This window comes from Strix aluco, chromosome 1 (genome assembly GCF_031877795.1).
Source record: "Strix aluco isolate bStrAlu1 chromosome 1, bStrAlu1.hap1, whole genome shotgun sequence".
NCBI classification, from domain to species: domain Eukaryota; kingdom Metazoa; phylum Chordata; class Aves; order Strigiformes; family Strigidae; genus Strix; species Strix aluco.
Window position 1 is genome coordinate 104967088 of NC_133931.1, and position 24812 is coordinate 104991899.

The window sequence follows — 24812 nt, forward strand, 5'->3', positions numbered from 1 at the left end:
CGGTGCAGGACACTGGAGAGCTGCTGTCAGTCCACCTACAGCTCTTTTCAACTAAGCCATGGGATCTTCAGGCTTTAATTTGAGTAATTAAGAAAAGGAAAGAATGAAGAATGCTTTCCTGCTATCTTAGCCCTTGGGTTGTTAATAGCAAGTTTCCTAAGAACTAGTGGGGCAAGTGTGCTCTCAATACAACCTTTTGTCCTGCTCCCTACATCTTCTAGACCAGACACTTCTTTCATTCCCAGTCATTGGGATTTTCTTCCAAGGAAACCATGCTGTAGAATGATGTAGGTGGAAAGGCATTGCAGATAGCTGGGTCCTATCCTTTTATGCTATCAGGATATAACAAGGTCAACAATCTAAACCACAGAAGCATACCCAGGCCCTACAGCTTAGACATGTTTAATGAGACAGCAACCACTGGAGCTCCAGGCACATTTAAGGCTTTTCCTTGCAAAATATATCAAGAGTGCATTAAATTAGCCTGTGCAGGTTGTCACTGTTGTTGTAGCAGCATGAAGTTCAGTGAAGGACAGCCTCGTTGGTTTTGTGGCTGTCAGGCTCTGAGCTCCATGATGCTGCATGAGCACAGTTAGCTACTTCCATGCTTACCTGAAGTCTACAAGAACTGGCCTATACTACTGTAACTGCAGGACAAACATGTCCTGAGTGCATCTTGTTGTTGGATCAGAGGCTAACTATATAGTACTGAGAACAAACCATCGAGAATGCAGAACATGATCTTACCACAATTATTGCATAAAACCATTGAAAAATCCATTGATAATTTCTAGAAAGCAAAGAATAACAGAAAAAAGCACAATGTTTGTAATACACTAATTTAATAAAAGTTTGATATTTATCTTCAAATTTAAGTCAGTAACACATTTCTAAGGTTTTGGACTACAACTGTTAATTAAGGTACAACCCAGTTGTCAAAGCTCATTTACATATACAGAGGAGGCCTTTTCTGAAACATGTCAGTGAAACATGCCTGGATGAAAAATATTGCTTTTTCAGTGGTACCAGGTTATTTCACCTCAGTGAAATATCTCATTACCAGGCCAGAATGACTAACTGCCTTATACCTATAAAATTAACCTATAAATTAACCTATAAAATTGTAAAACAAAAGGACATTTCAGTTAATAACCAAGCAAATACTCAAAACACAACCAAAGCACTTGAGTGCAGCAAATGCTGAAACTGTGTGTAGCACAGCAAAATAATAGTCCACGTACAGCTACATCTTCTGCACTCTGTTTATCACAGCTTTAATTCAGTGAGGTTCATAGGGATACAATTTATTTCAAGAGGGAACACTGAAACTTTGAAGTCTGAAAATTACCCTGATTTCTGTCCTGTGTGGAGGGGACACTTCATCTTGCAGGGGCCTAAAGTTTGGACGAACAAAAATTTATGATGCTTACACTTTCTTGTAGCCTGAGAGTATGAGACCCAGCTCCCGACAGAAAAGAACTAGTTTTCAGGAGAGGGCCCTGAGGTATTGGATGGGTGTACCTCCTTGCAGATTTAAGTAAGATATAATATACAACTCAGGCTATTCTCAGGGTTTCCCTACAGGGTACATACATCATCAGCTCTTGGTTTTCATTGGTTTCCCATGCACATGCTTCTTGGATCCTATTTTAAAGATTTCAGGTGCTTAATTTCTCTCTGCACAAAGGATGCTGCTTTCCACCTTGATGGCCAGACAAAATTTACCGTACCTACATTTTTAGATTTTGTATTAAGTCCTGACTTGGTTATCGTCAAAAAAAGCCAGCACAGCTGAGATGCAGTGAGATCTCTTCTTTAACATGTGCCACCAATACACTTTAATATATACTGATTACACCTTGTCAGATAAAGCAATGGCGATTCACTTTGAAGATAATGTGAATATATAGATCAATTGTCCTGAGAACAAGTGCTGCTGGCAGATGGTTGATAAGGAATAAGGGAACCGTATCAGTAAATATAGTTCCAGAGAGGATTCACAGAGCTGATCAATGATGAAAAAAAATTATTTTCTTCACTAAAAAAACACTTTACTGAGGATTTATTAACAGATAACATTCAAACTTTTGGCAACCTTTTTTTACAGTAGAACTGTAAATAAGTGTTTCTACATAGCTGAAGAAGGAAGAGAGTTCCTGAAAGAGAAAAATTCAATTTATGCTAAAAATTCCCTGCAGATTATGTAAATGATTTAGTAAACTTAATTTTCCTGAAAGCACCACAGGAAAAAAAATCCTTATCCTTATTCAGTGTTGGTAAAAGCATCCTTACTTTTTATTTATTCTGTTACAGTTTCATCAGTATCTGTCTGCCAAATGTACATCCTGCTGTGGAGTAACGTGCTTTGGTTAACTAGATGTTAATTTGATTATTTTTTTGTTAAAAAAGTGCATAAAATCCAAGCTCTTCAATTAAAAATATTCTGCAATATTATTAAGAATTATACAGACTGTAAGCCTTAGAACTTAGTGTTGTAGGACAGAAATGACATTAACATTTGTGCACAAATGGGTACTCACTTCAGGGCCTGGTTCACCAGAAGCTCCATCTTCCCCTGGTGACCCAGGAGGTCCTACACCTGAATCGGGTGCTGGCTTTCCTGGAAGACCAGGCAGTCCTGGAGGGCCTGGTGGCCCAGGAAGACCCTGGATAAATCAGCAGCATTGTTAGAAATTGCTCTGAGCAGGTTCATTCATATATATGTGGAGCAGGAAAAGCTCGCACAGACTGTTCAGGTTCATAAAACTCTCAGCTTGGGTTACCATCGCCCTTCTGCTTCATTAAGAACCAATTTTAGTTTCACAGATGCACTCCTTACGTAGGGTCACATTGACCTCCCCCATCCTTGCCACCTCATGGCATGCAATAGCAAGCAGTAAGTTAAAAACAAAAAAAATTTGTCAGCTCTATATAATCCAGTAAAGACCTTAGAGATATCCCAATGATCAATTTAGTATTAAGAAAATTAACCAAAGTGAAACCAAGGGATTACTGAACAGAGGGAAGTGGTTAGTTTTTTCTCTACTCATTTCAAAGGGTTTCTCCATGCTATTGCTGGAGCACTGAGAACCCGTACTCATGGCAAAGACCTGACTGTGTTTAGTGCTGTAAAAATGGCCACACATCTATCCTGCATGGACATGAACAGATCTATTTAAATTGAGTAAAATGAATGAAATACGTTACTTCAGGAGAAATAATACATTTGCAAATGTCAAATATCAAATATCTCATGTGTAAATCCATCCTTGTTACTGATTGTATTAGCAGGCAAACATGAACAGTTTGAAATTTTGGGGCATGGCACTGTAAGGCAAGAACTCTTTAATTTTGACTTAGAGTCATCTACAGGATTCTGTTAGGAAGATGGTCATCTTGGATTTTGAGTACAGTCAACAGAACCTTCTGCAGGGAGCCATTTCAAGCACTCACCTGTCTTGTTAATGACATAGGGCATCTAAAGGGCCTCTAAATTAGGCAAGGTAACTAACTTTCAGCACATGGCAATTCCTGCCTGAAGAACCTTGGGAATAAGGTATTTGGCACTTTGGAGGAAAGAAGAAACAGAAAAGAAGTCTTTGGGCAGAAATCAATCTGAGAGAATGAAAAATATCACTAGATGTGTTGCAAAACAGAGGCCTTAGAATGCTATAGCATTCTGAAGTTCATAGGAGACAGGCATCCAGGAATTTAATTCCTCAGAAAGCTGCAGTATTATTGAGGAAACAACTTCTAATCAAAGTGTGGAAATGCTTCATCCCAAAGACTGCATAGAAGATTATCTTTCACCCCATCTAGATGGATCAGTAAAGGCCTCCTCATTTATGTCTCTTCATCTTCAGCCACTTGACCTCATTTTCCTGACAGTTGTCCTTATCTGTAATACATTGCCTGATTCGTTATATATCTGACTGGTTCTGTGGATGGAAAACTACATTATTTGAAACTGCAATACATATTTTATAGACTGCTACTTGGATTTTCAACAGAAACATGGTAAAAGTAGATCTGGCTGACTGTCTGGAGATAATGGGTGAAGAAGTAGCTCAAGAACAAAACAAAACATAAAAAATAATTCCAGATCTGGCAGCAAGTTCTAGTTGATTGATGTTATTTTCCCAAAAAAGACACATTGTTCTGTGCAGGATATGTAGGAAAGATAGCCTCTCTTCTGAAAACAACAGTCCAGAAAAAAATAAGTAGAAAAAGATCCCCGCTCCAAATGTTTCCTTTGCCACTTAACGGCTCAGAAGCAGAGCAAGAAAGATAGGCCAGACGTCCCATTTTTAATCTAGCCATGCTCATCTAAGTACTGTCTCTCAAAATATGTGAACTCTCTGTGAAGGGAAAGCACAAGAACAATGTACCACTTCAATCCCTAAAACAAATCTTACTTGAGGCTGTTGACACATAATGCTAGGAGTGACAGACTAAGCTAAAATGTTAAGCCAGTACTCATCATCCTACTTGTTCTGCTCTGCTCCTGGAACCTGCTGATCCCAAGCACAGCTGAATCAGCTGCATTTGACAGCACAACATACTGAACTGAAATTGATGCTGACTTTCCTGAATATTATGTCTGCAAAATTAAGTCATTTCACAAGCATATAAGTTCTTTCTGAAGCTGAGATAGACACCTCCAGGAGAGGGATGAGGTCAACATCTAAGGCGACAACTACTTTGACAGTATCAGTTTAACCAGTGGCCAAGTACGCGTTGATAGAGCAAGACTCAGGTTTACCTGGCATGAATACTCCTTCCCAATGAGAGAATTCTTGTCTCCCATGTCACACAGGCCAGAGAACCTCACTCAGGAACATGTATTGACACCTTTTAACTTTCAGTAAGCCAAAGTGTCTCTCTGCTACGACGTGACAGTGTTACAATTGTTCACAAAGGCAAGGATACAAGGAAGTTCAAATGACCATCAAAATGGATCAATAGTGGAAGTTCCAGTGTAAAGTACTTCATACAGACAAACTTATTTTTTAGAACAGGTACTACAAATTAAAAAAAGCAAAGAATAGTATCATTCCCATCTCTCTCTTCTTTACTGTCTTCTCAGAATCATATTAAAAGCGTTTTCTCATTTTAAAAAGTCCTCTTGCCATTATTTCTTTGTTGTCCTCTTCCTTTCTCACACTTCCTCTGCACTCACATACACTTAGGCCTTTTCAGATCTTGAAATGAATCCCTACAAAGCATTTCTGGATGCTGTGAATTTATCATGTACAAAATTTGCGTTGTGAAATGGATTTTCTACAATCTGGATGAGAAAAGTAAAATTCTTTGTTATGTTAATGAGAAATAAACATTAATATATACTTACTCTTAAAATCTCAGTCTCTCTGTCAATGTCTCCAGAACCTGATTCTTCAGGTTCCAGTCTGTTCTGAAATTAGGAGAATTCCATTTTAAAATATTGCTTCTAAAGATGACAACTGAAAATATCACTTGTCAATTACTGCAAATACAGTTATGGTCAATATCCTTGCAGAAGACTGTCACTGGTGAAATAAATTATAATACAACAAAAACATTTCAGTCACGTTTCTGGTGCTTCATACCATCTTATTTTGTAGACACTCAGCTCTGTATTTGTCTGCAGATGCACTAGGAGTACAATGAAAACAATCCTGCAGGACACACATGCTATGTGACCGTTTAGTAAACTGAAGATGAAGCAATATCTCATACAAATTTTAACTTTGGAAAGATACCTGTCAACATTAGGAATATCCTAAAATGCATACATAACATCCAGCCACTCTTTCCTAGAATGTGCCTCAGATCAAAAGCCAAATTCTGGGATTCCTACAACTGGAATCCAAAAAGGCACTTTATAAAGACAAATTAATATACTAAAGCATTTTCTAAAACATTTTGTTAGAAAAACAGTTTGGTTTTAGTATCGCAATCTAGTTGTACTCATCTATAAGACAATATAATAGATTCAAGGTTCCTCAGCTTCAAACCATCTTCCTGTATTATGGAACATACAGTGCAAACTACAGTCAGCATGCATACTGTCAAAGAATTTTTTTAAACCTCTAAAGAAAAAAAAAGTATTTTTCATTGGAAATTTGCCATGATTTGTCTGCATAGCATATTTAGCAAAGTGAAATGAAGTCCACTTATCCATTTTCTTAAAATATAGCAACTGCTATAAAGTTTTATAGAACTCATAATTTTAAAAATTAAAAGGAATAAACCAAGATATGCAACAAAAAAATCTGGCAGTTGAAATACGACTTTTCTACATGTGTGAGTTCCACCACATTTAAAATGAAATAATGTCAACTCGTATAAAAGTAAATTAACTACAGATTCGCATTGCAAGTCCTTGATGAGTTTCATGGCTGTGTATGCTTTGTAAACTACACCCCCAAAGTACACAGAGAACTAGTATCTGAATCAGTTACAATAGTACCAAAGCTAACGTTTCAGTAGCCCAGGAATCAGGGATGCATTCCCTGGCTGCTCTGAGACTCCTTTCACTTCACTCCAGAGTAAAAGGTGTTGGAACTTGTTATCACAGACAACAAGAAAGTAAAGGCGATGCAGGATCTGTTGCTCACTGCTACATTTAGAGAAGTCACCTTTGGGTGAGAAAAGCTGTTGGACTGGAGCACCTTGTCCTAGTGATCTGGAGCTGCCTTGCTGGTCTCTTGAAGTCAGTATCAGTGGAAGCTAAATTGTGCAGCCCTTCATAACATTGTTACTCTATTTTTTTGATACAGAAACAGATTGGTATAATTTAGCAGACCCTAGATCAGGGGAGCATATAATCCATTTTGGTCACTGAAATATGTTGCAAACTATCTTCTTAAATATTCACAATATTCAGTGTGACAGATTTGTTTCAAAGTTCACCACAGGACTTCCACTGGAGTCAGTGGTGAGCTGTGTCTCTGTATAAAATCAGCTTCCACATCATGAATTGAAAATTCCCGGCCAGATTCCTTCTTCAGCTGCATAGACATGTAACCTCATGGAAACAGTGGGAATGGTCCAAGTGCAGAAGAGAGATGGATCTGAAATGTATTCTTTAATATTGCCTAAGTACTGAGCATTCAAAATATGAACACTGTCATCACGCTGGTATGTGTTGTAGTATTTAATGACAGCAAACGTAAGTGACTGTCAAACCATTTCTGTGTTCAGTAGCAGGAAGAAATGAATAATTCAGGTTTATAAAGCTCTTTTGAGGATATTTTTGTCTCTTGTTATCCCATATATTACTGCTTTTGCACAGGAGAGCACACACATGGACTGGCTTTTTAAAATGTGAATACTGTGTGTTTATCTAGATTACAGCACTCACACACTTTAGCCAGACATTTATTTGCATTTCTGCATGAGTGTTTTAGAAAGTATGATTATCTCTGTGGCAGTCAGGCTACTTTCCCAGAGAAAAACTCCTGTTTAGTTCTGGATTCCTCTATGGCAAGCCTAGCTTATTGACAGAGAACCCCAAATACTCACTAATCCTCTGGAAGGAGCAGATGGTCCTGTGGGTCCAGGTAGTCCAGGGGGTCCTGGCAATCCCTCACCAGGATCACCCTAAAACAGGAATGAAGGTAAATCAGACAGGATTTAATCATATAAACGCAGAGCAGGGTTTTTCAGCAATAGCTGGAATCTGTGTGGATTTCTAGTCACAAGAAACAACAGAAGTGTCTGCTTAAATGCTATGAGCAGAGTTGAACTTTGTTCATTTCTAAGACAAGCTCCCAAGAAACATGATCTTTGCATTGGCAAAGGAAGAAAGGACTTTTCCCCTTCTAACTTCTGCAATGAATTTGCAAATGTACAAGCAGTATTAACAGCATAAGACAGAGTATATTTCTTGTCAGAATAATATTTTACTGTGAATCTTGCATTTTTAGGGTTCATTATATGCCCCTGCCCCCAATAAGTAAATAAGTAGAAAGTGTGGTCACACCATGGTACTCAGTAAGTGAATTTCTTGATTTTATTTCTACCATCTTTTTCCAATACCACCATGTCATGATTATTCTTCTATGTGGTGACCTTTATCTACTGCCAACACAATGAAAGGCCCTGTTCAGAACTGTGTCATTTTCTCTCATAATTACTACCATTTCTTCTTCTTTGGCTTTCTTACATCATCTCTGACATTTTACTGAGGTTAGTTTGTAGTGCTTCTGTTTAAGATATTTATGACTTTTATTAAAAGTTCTGCTCAACTCCAGCATTTTTCACTCAAGTCAAGAGTTGAGGTTCTACCTCAACTTTTCTAATCTTATGTTGGAACTCTTTTATAATGTATCTTTTTATTCTCAACTATCTATGTGCCTTTCTCTGGAGAATTCACTAAGCAGGATTTGGCCTTTGTGTTTTAATCTCTTTTGGGAGAAGGATGTGCCTCTGCATCCCCTAAAATGGGGACAGTAGGATCATGACTAACTGGCAGACCAAAACATCATGATTGCTTAATATGTATGTTGTTTTCATCAAATGATTGGCACTCATTTAATTTCATTTTTTCAAGTCTTGTATACCTCTAAAAGTAATTGATCCCACTTACTTTTTGCCTGATACATCTGATAGAGGGAATTCCAGGAGAAAATACAGTGTCCTCCTCTCCCTCTCTGGCTGTCTCACATTTCTTGCCTTTGGCATTCAGTAACTGCAATTCACTGTTCTGATGTGTTCCTTAATGTGCATTTTGGACATTCTTCCTACATGATGATCCTGGTTTCAGGACAGATGTACATTTAGAGGGGAAGAGCAAGCAATGTAACTACTCATATCCCAGAGCTTCTCTCACCATTGCAAGTGAAAAGCTCAGCCTTCCCTCTACCAATGCTTTCATGTAGCACAGATTCTTACCCACCCATTCTGACACTGCAGAGCTGCAAGGCGTGACTCCTTCCCACCTTGCACCAGGAAGAGAGAAACCAGACTGGTTGCACTGAGCTTTCTTAAAGAGGTAGCAGTCACAGAGACATAACTGACACTGGTAGCCAGCCTCTACTGATATATGCTTTACCCTCTAACCTGTCAATTTGTTTTCTGGGCTTAGGAGAATTTTAATTATGTTCTCTAAATTCATATATTCAGTCACATAGCAGGAAACACTGAATTTTACCTGCCTCTTGGTCACTTGCTCTTTATGCTTGAGAATTCATTAGATAAATGTATTCATTCATTTCTTTGTTCCCTGTGGCTTTGTCAAATGGTTCCTATAGTGATACTTCAGTCATATTCACAGAGAATGTGTTTAATTAACTTGGGGCTATTTTCACTGTCTGCCAGCATGTTCATTTACAGATACTCTTCATGCATTTTAACATATCCTTTGCTTTTTTTTCAGTGATTATTACATTAGCTCCTCTCAGTGTTTTGTGCTTGTTTTCATGCAATTTCTTCCACTTTGTGTGTACTACAAGGAAGAAAAAAGCCCCAGCTCTCACATTTGGATCAGTCATGACTAGGAAACCTCATTGTATCCATTCCCAAGAAGCATCTCATGTCTGTATCTCTGCACTGAGTAAGTACCACAGTGAAAAAGTGACAGCCAGCTCCCCACTTTCCACTGATATGTATCACCTCATTTATTCTCAGCTTTCCATTTTCAATGAGAACCACCAGAAACCAGCAGGTGGGTCCTGCTACTGTTCCTCAGATTTAAATATTATTATGCTGAAAAAGTGCTGACTCTCTTTAGAGAGCATAACTGGTTTGAATTTTTTGTGTATGTGCACAGATCTATTCGTTAAGCTTTGCTCACCATACCAACATAGTGGGTCCTAGGAAATCACACTGATTGGGAAAATGAAATAGTTTTCTGGACAATTAATAATTTAAAAATTATTCACACGTCTAAAAGAGGATCACAGCAGTGTCTTCTTGTTTGTTCTGCTTTCTGCTGCAGGAACTGTATCTGGCTAAAGTATCTCCAAGAGAAAGCTCTGCATATGAAGCTGTGAGTATTCCTTAGTGCTTTTGAACATATTAGGATTTTTAGCACCTATTTGCTGACTTATCTTCACAATGACTCTTTGAAGTATCCCTTGAAAATACTAGCCCAATTTTAAAAATGGAAAACAAAGCTTAAGACATCTTAACTAAAATAGTCATATAAGTAATCAGGAATGGAGTACAGGAGACTTTTCCTTCCAGATATAGCCTTATCTTGCTACAGCTAAGCTGCTTCTCCTACTGCCAAAATGTTCTCCTTCTGATTAATATTCTAAGCAATAAAATAAGGCTGGGAACCATTCTTTGGCCCTGAGGTCAGGTACAACAGACTGGCTGTGTTCACAGTACTTAGGTACTTGGCCCTGTGCCTCCTTTTAGCCCTATGTGTTCAAAGCTAAAATTTGAGTATTTTTGTGCAATTTTCATGAAATAACATGAGAACTATACTGCAACCCATCATCATGATGACTATTTGAAAGTAAAAAGTCTGCTGGGATAGCACTGGGGGAGCATGTAGAATGAACAGAACCAACCTATGCACAGTATTATCTTCCAGCATCTTGGGAACAGTTACCAACCAGTGCTACCCCTGAACAATGCTAAGGCATTATCTGAGAGAGGTCTATCTGACATGGGTCAAAACATCGTCAGGGACCATGCTCACAATTCTGAACCATCAGCAATTCAGGCAGTTCCTGGGCCTCTTTCATTTGGCAGTGTAGATGTAGCACTTGTTGCTGGAGATCGAAATAGTTACCTAACAACAGTAGCAGCTGCAGCAGCTGCAAAATAAAGCTTCTTTTGCTAATGTGAACTTTGCTTATAAGTAGAAGAAATGTAAACAACCATTATCTTGAAATCTTTTCCATTAGCTTTGTTTTCATTAAAAGCAGTCTGACTGATTTTATGGTTTACTAACATGAATTATTTCTGTCAGTTCCAAGCATCCTGGAAATGACTGTTTGCAAGAATGACCAAAGCAGATTTGGAGGAAACTTGGGAAGCTAATTGTCAAATGATGTTTAGGCCATTTTTTCCAGCTTTTTCACTGTGTGATTGAAAAATACTATAGAGGAAATTGAGCCTTTGCTAGAGGGCTATAGAAGTTTCACAGTGCAGAACCAAAGGAGGCTCCTGGCAAGTGTCCCTAGAGAGGGAGGGCACTGTCCAAATCAGTTCTGTATCAGGAAAGAATGAAAAGAATTAGCTAAATAGGGAGAGAGAGTTATAGAAAACCATGGGCTACAGGTACCTGTGCAGCTCCTGGGCTACATCCAGAGATTCTACTCCTGCTCAAGGGCTTCAGCAAGTCATGGAAAGGTTGACAAGTGTGTAGACATGTCATGAAGGATTGACCAATATTCTAACACAAAGTGTCTGAGACCAGTGCCAGCTCAAAAGAAAGCATGAATCCCTGCCACCAATGGGACTATGCAAGATGGTACATTTCTTCTCAGAGACTGCTGTACCACATGTTATCAAGCTTAGGAGGAGGTATTATTCCTGCATATCACTGTCCCAGTGATGGCTCTCCAGGAGCAGATCAGCTATTTTTTCACCCTGTCATGCAGTCCACTCATGCAAGGGAATAGTGAGTTGTCAGACTCTGGATTCCATGTAGCTCCTGGGGCAAAACCAGTCTCTCTCTCCCACAATACAGTGAAGTGCTGTTCTCTGGCTACAGTGTTGTCCAAAATGGGCAGTGACTGTGACATCAGTTCCTAACATCTATTGTTCATCACTCAACACCTTGTTAACTAATTTGTTGCAGAATATTTTTCCTTGAACCATACTTTGTCTTTGAGTCATACCAAGATAATTATTTATTAATATTACACGTAGAATTGCTGTTACTAGTAAAACCTAGAAACTGTATATTACTATTCTCAGTGGTGTCTGTGTGATTTATCTTAGAAGCACTCAGCTTTAGGCATGATATGAAAATATGACAGAGGTTATTCAGAAAGGAAGGAAAAATCATCTCATCACAAAGATTGTTGTGGTATTTACCTGACAGCTTATAGTACTGAATACCACATAAGTCATAGCAGTGACATCCACGTACACACTCAGTAGTGATTTTGAGGGACCCATTAGGGTAGGCACAGTTTTAGGTACATGACTGCTATAAATCAGTGCATGCTACTCTTTCTAGCTTCAGAAACCTTAGCATAGTTTATCTTCTACTTTAATAGAACAATGAGTTATGCCACACTACTTAGTATCTAGAACTGCTGTAATATTTTTCAGGTGAGACTAATGGCACTGCAGTTCTTGGTGGTATCACAATCACTTCTTTCAGTGTCTGAACCACAGAAGAGTTAGGTGATACCATGTACCAATTTCTGCATTGCTGACAGGTTGAGGGAGGTGATCCTTCTCTACTCACCTAAAGTACTGTGTCCAGGTTTGGAGTCTCCAGTACAAGAAAGATAGGGAGCCCAGTTAAAGGCCACAAAGACAACTGAAGGACCGGATCTTCTGACTTATGAGGGGAGGCTGAGAGAGATTAAACTATTTAGCCTGGAGAAAAGATGACTTGGGGAGATCTTGACAATGTACATATATATGTGATGGGTGGGAATGAAGAAGACTTAGCCAGACTTTTCTCAGTGGTATCCAGGGAAAGGACAAGAAGGAATGGGCATAAATTGAAATAGAAGAAATTCCATCTAAATGTATGCCCCTCCCCCCCTTTGTTTTTTCACTCTAAGGATGATCAAATACTTGAACAGGTTACACAGAGCGGTTGTGGAATCTCCATCCCTGGAGATATTAAAACCAAACTGTACACAATCTTGGGCAACCTGCACTAGCTGCTTCTGCTTTGAGCAGGGGTGCTGGACTAGACAGTCTCCAGAGAGGCCTCTCCACCTCAAAGATTCTGGGATTCTGTGCTCCATGTTGCAGGCTTTAGCACTGATCGAGATGGAAGTAGCACCCTGTCAAAGTCCTCCACCAATAGCGCAGTCCTTAATCTGGAATTTACTTCTCATTATTTTTTTCCTTGCAGTCTAGACTCTTCGGATTTCTGCTACCAAACTCTGCCAGCACAGTCCAGGGTTGGGGATAGAGTGAAGAGTGGGGAGGAATGGAGAGACAAAGTGGAAACAACTCCATCAAATATGTCCTTTGCTGATCTAAGACTGTTCAGAGTTTTCAGAAATGAGGCTCTGAAGTGCCTGTACAGAGCACCTGTAGTGCCTGTTGCCAATTGATTTAATGTCTTACTGATAATCTGCCTTCCCAGTTTATCTTCCCTGAAAAGCCTGTATCCATACACTGCAGCACTCTAGCTGTGAGCTATCCCACCACGTCTGTAGCCTCAGAGAGATGATAGCCCTGTAACTGTGCATGGACTTCTAAGTCCTCCTGTTCGTCTCCCATGCTGCCTGCTTTTGTGAACAAGTACCTGACGTGGGTCCCAGACATGCTGCTTTCACCAGGGGAGTGCAAGAGTGTTCCCCATCCTGTTTTATCTGAGATGCTGCCTAACTGCCTGACATACCTTCACTTCTCTACAGCTTATGGTAACCCGTTATCGAGTGTATCTTTCCATTACAACAGACAGACTGTTCAGCTGGACAGAAAGATGGGGGGTTGCCGTGCAGTCTTGTGACCTGATGCCTGTAGTGGAGACTAATTTTACCTTTGAAATGATTCTGGATCCTTTCAAATTGAATCTGAATACATGAGCTTTATATGAGTTATATTTGTGAGTTTATGAAGCCTGAACTGTTTTAGTAAACTGATGAAATGAATTATTAATTTGGCCCTTGGAGTTACTGGCTGAATGCCAATTTTGTGTACAGCATGTGCTTTAATGATAGAGTAATCTGTTACAGCTCATTTCATCTCAGAAGTGATACAAGTTGTTTCTTCAGAGGGTTTAACTCTTATTTCAATTATGTTTGTTTCATGAGGGTAGTATGATTATACTACCTCTGTTAAATCACTTAGCCAGTGGAGTAAGTTGCACAAATAAGTTATATATAACAACTGACTTTTCTTTATTAATTGTTAAATATATCTTCCTTAGCTCACCTGTGAAAGCACAACTTTTTCTACTGCTGAAGTTTATTCATATTCTTGAAAAATCCTTATGATTCTGTTATGGCTGCCCTTTATGCAAATTCATGGGTGAATGGCAGAATGTTTAAATTCTTCCTGTGATTCCCTATTATTATTATTAATATTATTATTATTATATTTTTCTCTTGGAATGTACCAATTTAACACATGTCCAAGCATAAATGGGTTCTGATTGATTGTTGGTTATTAACAGGACACATACCTTTTCACCTTTTAAACCTGCTTTTCCTTTCAGTCCTGGCAGCCCCTGAAGTCCAATTTTACCCTAAAAGGAAATAAATTTTTAAATTATTTATTAGCTTTTGTGCAGGTTAAGCAGTCTGTACAGTTAGCAGCAGAGGCTGGATGTAAGTGTTCTAGACTCTAACTCTTGGTTTGTGCAGTGGGAGGAGATATGGGACTTAACGGGACTTACACCTCTATGCAGTTGGCAGTGCACAAAATGTGCCTCTTACCACATCTACTCTGCTCACAACAAAGTGGCAGTGAAGCCTGTTTGGGGGATACAGATGGCAACACTTGGCAGGCTGCATTTGGATTTGACGTGATGCTAACTGGACCACACAGCCCTGATGACAAATATTTTGAAAACTATAATGTTCTACTGGAACAAATAGTGTCTGAAAAGCCCTCTTCAAATTTTCTGTCTTCTGGCCATTTACTTATCTAAGAGGTAAGAAAGCCTTCATTTATTCCAAAGTTGCTGAATATGCTTACAGCAGGTAAATTCCGAGCTAGAATTCTGCCTCTTCCCTAACAACATTTGAACTATGAGAAAAGCGACAATTGGAAGAAATCTACTTTGGATTTCATACAGAAGTGATAGGCAAGAGACAATAGTGGGATATATTTGTCACACACTACTGCAAACTGCTGCCCTGAGTGCACCAAATCATACCATTGATATTAGCCTGTTATCACCTTCTGCAGAAATCCTTTTGCCTTGATCCACCTGAATATATTCAGTTCCTACCAAGTAGGATGCTTCCTGAGGACATACACCTGGCAGGGAATATGTGGTACTACATAGCATTTCACCCCATTTTCCATTCTAAACTTCACTGGTCAAATTAATCCCAAATAACCTTTCTATATATGTTCATCTTATCTACACGTAACATGCATATGCTCTTCCTATAGGAGCTTGATCATTGGCTAGAAAGAACTCCCGCCAGCTTTAAATTCAGTGCTATTATAAAGTGGTGCTATTTATGAATTCAGTTAGGACACTAGAAGAAAAATTCATAAGGCAAATAAATTCTATTTTCCTTAATGGCATTTTGGAAATCTGGACAGCTGTGATTATGGACTCTACCGCTCAAGTTTTAGGGCTGTACTAATTTTAAAGATGGGTTATATAAACTCATTATGGAGAAAAATGTATCTGTAAGATTAAAAGTTTTTTTCTCCCATTATTATTTTTCCTGTAGAGTAGCTGGTATCCATTTCATAAAAAAGTGTCAAACACATGGCCAATATAAATCTAGCGGATACTAATTTTATTGCTAAGTGAAGCCCCATCAATCCAACAGTAAAGTTGCATAGGCGTGTACAAGATTAGAACCCAGCTGCACATGGATGAAAGACTATCTATAAAAATACAGGGCAACTTTTCATTTCACAAGATATAACAAAATGTCTATGATAGGAAATAGGATTGTTTTACAAGGATTTGTTTACAAGGACAAAACAATTGCTTTTGAAGCATTTGAATTACATTTTCAGAATTTTCTATATGACATTTCCCCATTATTTTGGTTTCATAGAATTTTCTCTGAAAATGTTCTGCTTGAAAGTAGTCAGACTTCTGCTCACAGAAAATGTAAACCTCTTGTCCATAAATGCTCCAATGACACATAACCTGAATTTAGGCTAAATGTTTCCCAAACCAGCTACATTGCTCTAAGCATGCCAATGTATGCAGGGAGCATTCATGCAGGAGCTGAATAATGCATCCCATGAATGACCACTGAATTAATTTTTAATATCTTAGAACATACCAGTTTCATTTGAGGTTCACTTGGAGAGGGCAGGAAGGGACAGGAAGTTCACAGCAGTGGTGCATGGCAGGATACAAAAGGAGGAGCAGGCATGGTAACGATGACAGCCTCTGTATGGGAAGATCTTAGCAAGGGGAAAGATGCACAAAGTGGCAGCACCAGATAGTGAGTAAGGAAACAAGGAAGCCAGGTAGTAAAACTTCAACAGAGGGCAGATACGCAACAGCAGCTGAGACACTCAGGGAATATGACAGCTAAGAATTTGTTACTGTGTGCATTGTTGGGCAATCCTTCACCACGGAAGAAGCATATGCAATCTATCAGCAGCTCATGGTGAACTGACCTACGGATGGGAGTCGTCTGGAGAAGGAAGGAAGGAACAATACAGGAAGGTGACAGCAAAGTTGACAGAAGAGAGGGTAAAATAGAAGAATGCAGATGAAGGAAAGCAGGAAGGATGAAGCAGAAGGTGCAGTTGAACTACTACACAAGAGTTGAGGGGTGAGAGGTACATCTGCAAAATTAATAACAGCAGAGGTTAGGAGCAGGCAACGTGGCAGCATGTGTCTACAAAGGGTCAATGAAGCATTTTGTTTTGCTGTGGAAGAGGTCTGGGTCTGAAGTATGTCCTCTTTTTGAAGTTCCCCTCTGCAAAAAAGCCAACCTCACCAGAGCTGGACTCCTTGTACAGCTGCTTATGGCATGCCATACCTCTTACTTTCTTTGCAACTGGGAAATCATAAATTTCTCTTAGAAAGGGTCCTCAGAAGAGGGTCCCCCTCTCTTGGCAACCTGAGGGAGTCAACCACAGCACTAGAGCTGCCTTCTAAAGAGAGCACATGGAGAAAGCACTTTGCTGCCTAATCTTCAATGTAGCTGAATCTCTAGTAAAAAATGTTGGGTTTTTTTCTTCAGTTAACCAAAATATGTATAAGAGTACTTACGGGTAACCCATTTTTACCAGGAGTGCCCTAAAATAAAACATCTTTGTTAGAAAGGTAAATAAAACATTGTAACAAAGAAGCAATAAAAGAGAAAAGCAATTAACTATAGCTTGTTGTGTCGTGCACTGACAAAATAATGAGAAATGTAACAAGTACTATATCACAGTGTGATTTGTTTTGCACCTCTGTTTAACTAGATTCATCTTATGTTGATGGTTCAGAAGGATATGAAGTGGGAAACATCCTGGATATACAGAAGCCACTGAAGGAGGCATGTGAGTTCTGAAGTCCAGCAGCTTTGAACATGTTCAAATATAACAGCTGGGAGGGTAGTGCAACACTGTAAAGGCTGCCCAAAGGGCTGGTAGAATTACTGCTCTAAGAATGTTAGTATGTTGGCACATCATCTGTTTGCCTTGTGCTTTCTAATCATTGTCTCTCATCAGGCCCTTGTATACTGTTGGCACATGTGCAAAGCAGATACAATACTCCTGTGTTGATTTGGTGAGGCTAAAACCCCATCTTGTAGAAGTATGACTGGTGACAGTGTGTGAGCCTGTGGAGTTTCAGCCCTTTATGCATGTGTGATGAATGACTATTACCCTTTCTAAAATACATGCATTCTTTCAATAGGCAGAAAATACTCACAGGCTGACCATGTTGTCCAAGTTTCCCTGGAAGTCCAGGAGGTCCTTGATCTTTTTTCTGCACATCTTCTACTCCTGGTCTTCCTGGTGATCCTGTGGGCCCATCCTCTCCTTCCTGACCTTTCTGGCCCTGAGTAATCAAAATATGAAATATGAAAAATGTGTTGCATTACTTTTCCCATTTTTCTCTCTCTTTTTTCCCCTCTGTTCCCTCTCTCCTAGAACCTCTGCTTTGTTCAATGCAGTCAGAAACGTGTTAGGCACCATACAAATAATATAGTCCATTCAGCAAAGGCATTCCATATTAGAAATTGTTCATGCAAGTACAAATAAATTGCTCATAGAGCTGGAAAAAAATGAGAGCTAGTTACCTAGATGCAAATGACCATGGTAACAAATGACCCAAGTAACAAGTGATAGGACAAGAGGTAATGGCCTCAAGTTGTGCCAGGGAAGGTTTAGACTGGATATTAGGAAACATTTCTTTACAGAACGGGTTGTTAGGCGTTGGAATGGGCTGCCCAGGGGAGTGGTGGAGTCCCCATCCCTGGAGGTGTTTAAGAGTTGGGTTGACATAGCGCTGAGGGATATGGTGTAGTTGGGAACTGTCAGTGCTAGGTTAATGGTTGGACTGGATGATCTTCTAGGTCTTTTCCAACCTAGATGATTCTGTGATTCTACGGTCTAATTTCATATCTGCACAAAACTGCACAGTCTAAATCAATAATGGGGGTTTGAAAAAGACCAATATTACAAACGCAGTCTGTCTGGAAGAAAATTTTGAAAGTTAAAAGAATGTTTAGGATGTTCCTAGATGTTTAGGAACTCCTCTGAGATCTACAACTCTAACAAAAGAGGGTTACATATCAAGCTTGGTTAAAAAGAAAAGTGGCAGAAGATGAAACAAGGAAAGTGATAATAAAGAGGAAAAAGGGAAAACAAGCAAGAGCAAAAAATTGCTAAGCATCAGTATTTGGACAAGAGAAAGTAAGAAAAATAAAAAGAATAATTTAAATACAACAGAAACAAAATAAACCCTTTCAGTGGTGAAGCTCGGACAATAATACATATTTAAATTGCAGTCCAGTATACAGGAAGAAACATTTAAGTGAAATATTTTGAAACAAGCACTAGGATTTACTCACATTTTATAGCAATAATGAAATATTTTTTGTTCCATTAGTAGCTAACAAAACTAGTAGATAGATAGTAACTATCCAAGCATTTTAAAGTTACCAGGATGACAGCTTTCATCAAAGGAGCTGTTAGCTGATTTTTTAAAGATCTTTATGGTTTTGTCACTAGGAAAGTTCCCAAAGACCAGAGATTTTTTCATCTGGTCTCATTAGAGATACTTTTCCCATCTGGAAAAGTCTTAGAAGAGAACCTAGTTAACTAAGCTGTGGGTAAGATCATGACCTGTGTGAGATAACAGGATTGTTGATACAGGTTGTTAAAGTACTGAAGGAACTAGCGATGTTATGGCAGAACTTCTCTCAATCATTTACCAAAGGTCTTGGGAGTCTGGGGAGGTCCCAGGCTGAAAGCTAGCCTAGCCTCAGTTCCTGGAAAAAATGATGGAGAAGCTTATACTGGGTACTATTGAAAGGCATTTAAAGAACAGTACAATCAGGCACACTCAGCATGGGTTGACAAAGGGAAAGTCCTGTCTAAGTAATTTGTTATGCTTTTATGATAAGGTCACACGCCTAGAGGAAAAAAGGAAGGCAGTGGATGTAGTTTTTCTGGGTTTTAATAAGACTTTTGATACTGTCCCTCACAGCATTCTTCTGGACAAGTTGTCCAGCTGTGGGATGAGAGGATTCATGGTGTGCTGGTTGAAGAACTGGCTGAAGGGCAGGGATCAAAGGGTTGCAGTGAATGGGGCTACATCTGGCTGGTGACCAGTCACCAGTGCTGTTCCTCAGGGCTCAATTCTAGGGCCAGTTCTGTTCAATATATTTATCAGTGGTCTGGATGCAGGAGTTGAATGCAGCATTAGCAAGTTTGCTGATGGTACTAAATTAGGTGCTGTTGACTCTCTTGACAGACAAGAGGCCTTGCAGAAGGGTCTAGATAGATTGGAACACTGGGCTATGATTAATGGGATGAAATGTAACAAGTTGAAATGCTGGATTCTGCACCTAGGAAGGAGTACGGCTGGGCAGAAGTATAAACTGGGAGAGGAGTGTCTGGAGAGCAGCCCTGCAGAAAGGGATCTGGGGGTGCTGGTTGACAGGAGGCTCAACATGAGTCAGTGGTGTGCCCTGGCAGCCAAGAGGGGAAACTGCATCCCAGGGTGCATCAAACACAGCGTAACCAGCTGGTCAAAAGAGGTGATTATCCCGCTGTATTCAGTGTTGGTGCAGCCTCATCTTGAGTATTGTGTGCAGTTCTGAAGCCCACAACTTAAGAAAGATGTGAAGGTCCCTGAATGCATCCTAAGGAAGGCAAAAAAGCTGGGAAGCTTCTATGAGGAGCAGCTGAGGACACTAGGTTTGTCTAGCTTGGAGAGAAGGAGGTTGGGCCGTGACCTCATTGCTCTCTACATCCTCCTGAGGAGGAGAAATGGAGGAGGAGGTGCTGATCTTTTCTCCATGGGATCCACTGATAGGATGCATGGGAATGGTTTAAAGATGTGCCAGGGGAGGTTTAGACTTGACATTAGGAAGCATTTCTTTACTGAGGGTGGTTAAACCCTGTAACAGACTTCCTAGAGAGGTGGCCAATGCCCCAAGCCTGACAGTGTTTAAGAGGCATTTGGACAATGACCTTAGTAACGTTCTTTAACTTGATCAGCCTTGAATTGGTGTCATGTCCTGCTCAGATGAGGGAGACAAGTGACTCAGGCTGTTTTTCTTAGTTTCTTGCAGGCCTGGTTTCTCGTCTCTCACAATTGGTCAGGCAGTTGGACTAGGTGATTGTTGTAGATCCCTTCCAATTGAAATATTCTATTCTATTCTATTCTATTCTATTCTATTCTATTCTATTCTATTCTATTCTATTCTATTCTATTCTATTCTATTCTATTCTATTCTATTCTATTCTATTCTATTCTGTTCGGTTCGGTTCGGTTCGGTTCGGTTCGGTTCGGTTCGGTTTGATGTTAAATCAGCTTGTTTTTGTCTGACAAGGTCATAATTTTCTTTGTTATGTGTGCTTGCTAACAGTACCACTGTTGATCTGACTTTAGCAAGTTTTCCTGAGGGACATTTGTCTGACTTCTATGCAACATTGAGAAAATATAATGCTGTGCCTAATCAGTGTCACCCATATTATTTGGATTACAAATTGCATAACTGGTACAATGGGGATCTTGTACAATGGTAAACTTACAAGAGATAGAGCTAATTCTACCATGTACTCACAAAGACCATTTTTCAATGCAGTAACAATTTTTCTTTACTATTATTTTCTAAAAGATTGTTCATTAGCATATTGTATAGCCATCTATACAGTGGTATATTGGTATATTGGTACCTATCTAGTGAAAAAGATGTGGAAATTGGCATAAATTCAGGAAAAACCCTGTAAAGATTAGTAAGTAGCAAAACTACTTGTCACAATAGATTTAAATATTTTTTCTCACACTACTTAAATCGACTGAATTTTTATTTAAGAAAAATGGCCCAAAACTGAAAAAATTAGATAGTAAGTACAATAGTTCATCCTGACATTAAAATTACTACTTTTAAAAAATGTGAATACAGGCATGAAAATGTTAGAGGAATCATATTTGGAAGTTCTCCAACAAATATTAAAGGCTTTTTTATGTCAGCTCCAGTGGCTGATCCTTAATGTAATATTTCGCCACTTGTTATAATTTACAAAAATAAACACAGAAACACTAGAAAACCCTGTAAAGAGTTACCTGAGTTACCTTAAAAACTTGAATAAAACACACAATGTAGAACTTTAGAATAAAATTTCTGTCATTCTTGATGCTATATGTTTTCTGGCAAACAGAAGCAGTCATAACTGACTGCAGTTTCAAACAATACAAAGAATGGACTTTTGGCGTAGGAGTTACAAAGGCAAGAGGAAGGAAAGATCGTTATGTATTTTCTGTTTAGAAAAATCTGTGGTAGCTGTTGGATCAGGAATGTTAATTAATGAAAAATGTACTGCTAGCTGATTATTTTGAAATATATCAACAAGTAGGGCAAGTATTTGAGTAGCTGGAGCCCTCCAGCTCACAGGATTCCAAATGAGGGGCATACATAATTTTAATTTGCAGAATCACACAAAATCCAGGTTACACATTAACGTACAAATGCAATAGGCACAGTTTCTTTCAAAGCCCAGTATCTCACCAGAGCGGGTGACTTTGCTACATATGGCATAGTTACTGCCTTTGGGGTTTCTAGTGCCTGCAGTTGTGGAGGCTGGAGTACTCTCTCTTTAGGAGGTAAAAGGGCTCCCATTCTTAGCACTGTGTGAACCTCAAAGCAGAGACAGGCTACAGCCTTGAATTTTCTCTTAATTGCCTTGTCTAGGAACCAAGCTCACAGGAGTCTACCAGAAAGGGGTATCTAATTTTATAAGGGATTTGACAAAAAGTGAGTTTGAAAATGCGACTATTCTCAATACTTTGCTTGTGATTTATAGTTATTCCTGGTCCTGGCAGAAATGAATTGCCAATGAAATTACAGACCATCTTTGTCAGAGTTTCCTTTGTTCAGCAGTGTACAACTCACTTGATGGTGCCACACACACTTTCTAGAATCCCTTTTCCCATCAGGAGGTATCCTGAAAAGAATTTCTGCTTGGACACTTACAAGACAGCCTGACAAGGAATTTTGGAAGGCATCTCTGACAGGTGAAAGGTGTCCAGATATCGCCTCTTCTAGAGTACCTTTAAAAAATGTGCTGGCAGCCTAAAGAGAAGCTAGGTATGGCTGTAAACAGCATTTATTCATGTAACTGCTCTGACACAGACATGAGTAATACAAGGATCCCAAACAAGTTTACTGATGTGCCTCAACTTTGGTCCTTTATAAGGCCATCTAGGATGGAAAGGTTGTTCAGCCTTACTATTTTATTAGTCAGAGCATCTTTTTATTGTGAATGCCAGGAAAACTGATGGTTAATTTTTTAATGGATTTTTCATCTCTGGGTGTTAATGTATGCAGCTCTCAGGAAGCAACATACACTGCCTTCTCAAAGAAATAACTTGGAGTTGCAGACACTTTTCCAGTGTAATCCATGCACCATTCCCTTGTCAAGACAGAATATAGGATCAATCTCTTGGATAGTAATTCAAGTAGGACGGGGTTTATAAAGGGATAATTTGCATAAACTCTAAATTTTCAGATTAGTCTGTGAGCACCTAAGGAAAGCCAGTGATACACATTTTAGTCATGGATTCCTCCAGAGTTTAGTGCATTTTAGTGTTAGTCTTCTGTTTTGGGTCACCTGGTAATGAAACACTGTGATAATGAAATGCTTCTTTTCACTTGGCACTTCACACAGAAGCACTTGGTGATAATTCAAAGGGTGTAATTTTAAATCTGTTTATATGCCACACTTCTAAAAAGGGAGTAGGACTTTCACTTGCAAGGCAGTTACTGTGAGTAAGACCAAGACTTTGCTTTTAGGCAATAAAAATTGTGGGCTTTTATGGTGAGGATTTACATTGGTTCTTTTCTTTGCTTCTCACATTCTTAAATGCAAAATGAAAAAATGAAAACCTGAAAGAACAAATAATTTTGTCAGTCAAAAATCTCTAGCCCATCTCAATGGTTATACATCCAAACTTCTGCATTGTGTCAGTGCTTTTCAGTTTGATGTCATGAGAAGACATTCAAGCATTTTAAAAGTAACTTCTGTTTTGGCATCTTGCTAAGATGGAATAGATATAGTTACCAACTCAGAAAAGCACCTAAAATTCATATGTTTTCCTGCTCTTGGGACAAAAAGGTAAGGCATATGATAAATCCATTGTACAGACCTTCTTTCTGCTTACTCCTGGCAAAACACTAGCACCAGAGCCATCTTCTTCTCTTAAGATTTTCTGTGTGACAGTGGTAGACTCACTGTTTCCTTGTCCAGTTTTGATGACACCTGAATCTAAATAAAAGAATCACTTCTTTATGAGAGACAAAGCAAAATAAAACCCACCCAGGGGTATTTATCAGAGCAGATGCTGTAAGTTGTATGAAAAAAGAAATAATTTAGATTATGACTGAAATACATTCCAAAGATTAATATCAGTCATTTTATAACTCTGAAAATTTTAAAAGGAAAGAAAAAAAAGAGAAAAGTGAGAATAAAATTATAAAACAAATGTTTAAGGACAAATACTGTACTGCATCATCTTCTTTGCCTCAAGCTCTAGTCTAATGGTTGTTTATTTCTCATCTATATAACATAAAAAATAAGAGGTATATACAACAGGTAGTATCTGAAGTATGTATGAAATTTAAACAGGAACATTGTCTTTGACCTTATTAAGATAACTAGCTTTACTTTCTGTGTTCTAGGAGTGCACTGAAATTGTCTTAAAAGTGGAGGACTGGGTTCCTCAGTGCATTATGCCCTGCTCTTCTTACTTTGCTGCCTACACTTGCATCCAAGACACCCCACTGGTGCACTAGGCAGATTCACATCCTTTGCAGGGAATATAGGAAGGATATAGTTGTTTATTCAGTGGTGGTATTCAGTTTTACATGAAAGGCTGTGCTTCACTATAACAAAATGTCATCAAATTTAATACTCATCTTAATTTCCTTTTAAATGTGTCACATGGTCTTAGAGCCAGTAGCACTATTTGCAGAAGTATGTCTCAAGAAGTGTCAAGCTTCTCACTGACCTGAGCAGAATGAAGAGGATTTTTCTTCTTTCATTCCCCTTGCCTAACACTTGCGCTTTACGGGAGTGTTGCAGAGTATCAGAGAAGCAGCTCCTCAGGTCAGCTTCTTTGTTTTATCCAAATATTTTTTTTTCTTTTCAAAATATAAACCGCAGTTCTGTGACTGAAACTTTCACATCATGGGTGTGTAAATCTATTCTCTGTATGTTTAACCATGACTGAGATAAGCACCTCTATGGAGTGAAAAGTGACAGATGTGTTGAGCAGTGACTGTAGTTGCTACCTTTGCTGCTATTAACAAATTGCAGTCTAGCAGACTGCAGTTTCAAAGACCAAATGTTTGATGTGC

At 39.0% G+C, this 24812-nt stretch overlaps 1 protein-coding gene across 2 annotated transcripts in view; it reads right to left on the reverse strand.

Moving 5' to 3' along the window:
* COL15A1 (collagen type XV alpha 1 chain) overlaps window positions 1-24812 on the reverse strand; it is a 157524-nt gene that overhangs the window by 67741 nt on the left and 64971 nt on the right. The window contains exons 7-13 of one of the 2 annotated variants that reach the window (XM_074830054.1): window positions 23603-23721; window positions 17654-17782; window positions 17006-17032; window positions 14264-14326; window positions 7507-7584; window positions 5351-5413; window positions 2541-2666 (exon numbers count right to left, since the gene is read on the reverse strand). In XM_074830054.1, coding sequence (XP_074686155.1) covers window positions 2541-2666; window positions 5351-5413; window positions 7507-7584; window positions 14264-14326; window positions 17006-17032; window positions 17654-17782; window positions 23603-23721 — 605 coding nt within the window. The remainder of the gene's footprint in view (window positions 1-2540; window positions 2667-5350; window positions 5414-7506; window positions 7585-14263; window positions 14327-17005; window positions 17033-17653; window positions 17783-23602; window positions 23722-24812) is intronic. The other variant, XM_074830061.1, reaches the window with a different exon arrangement.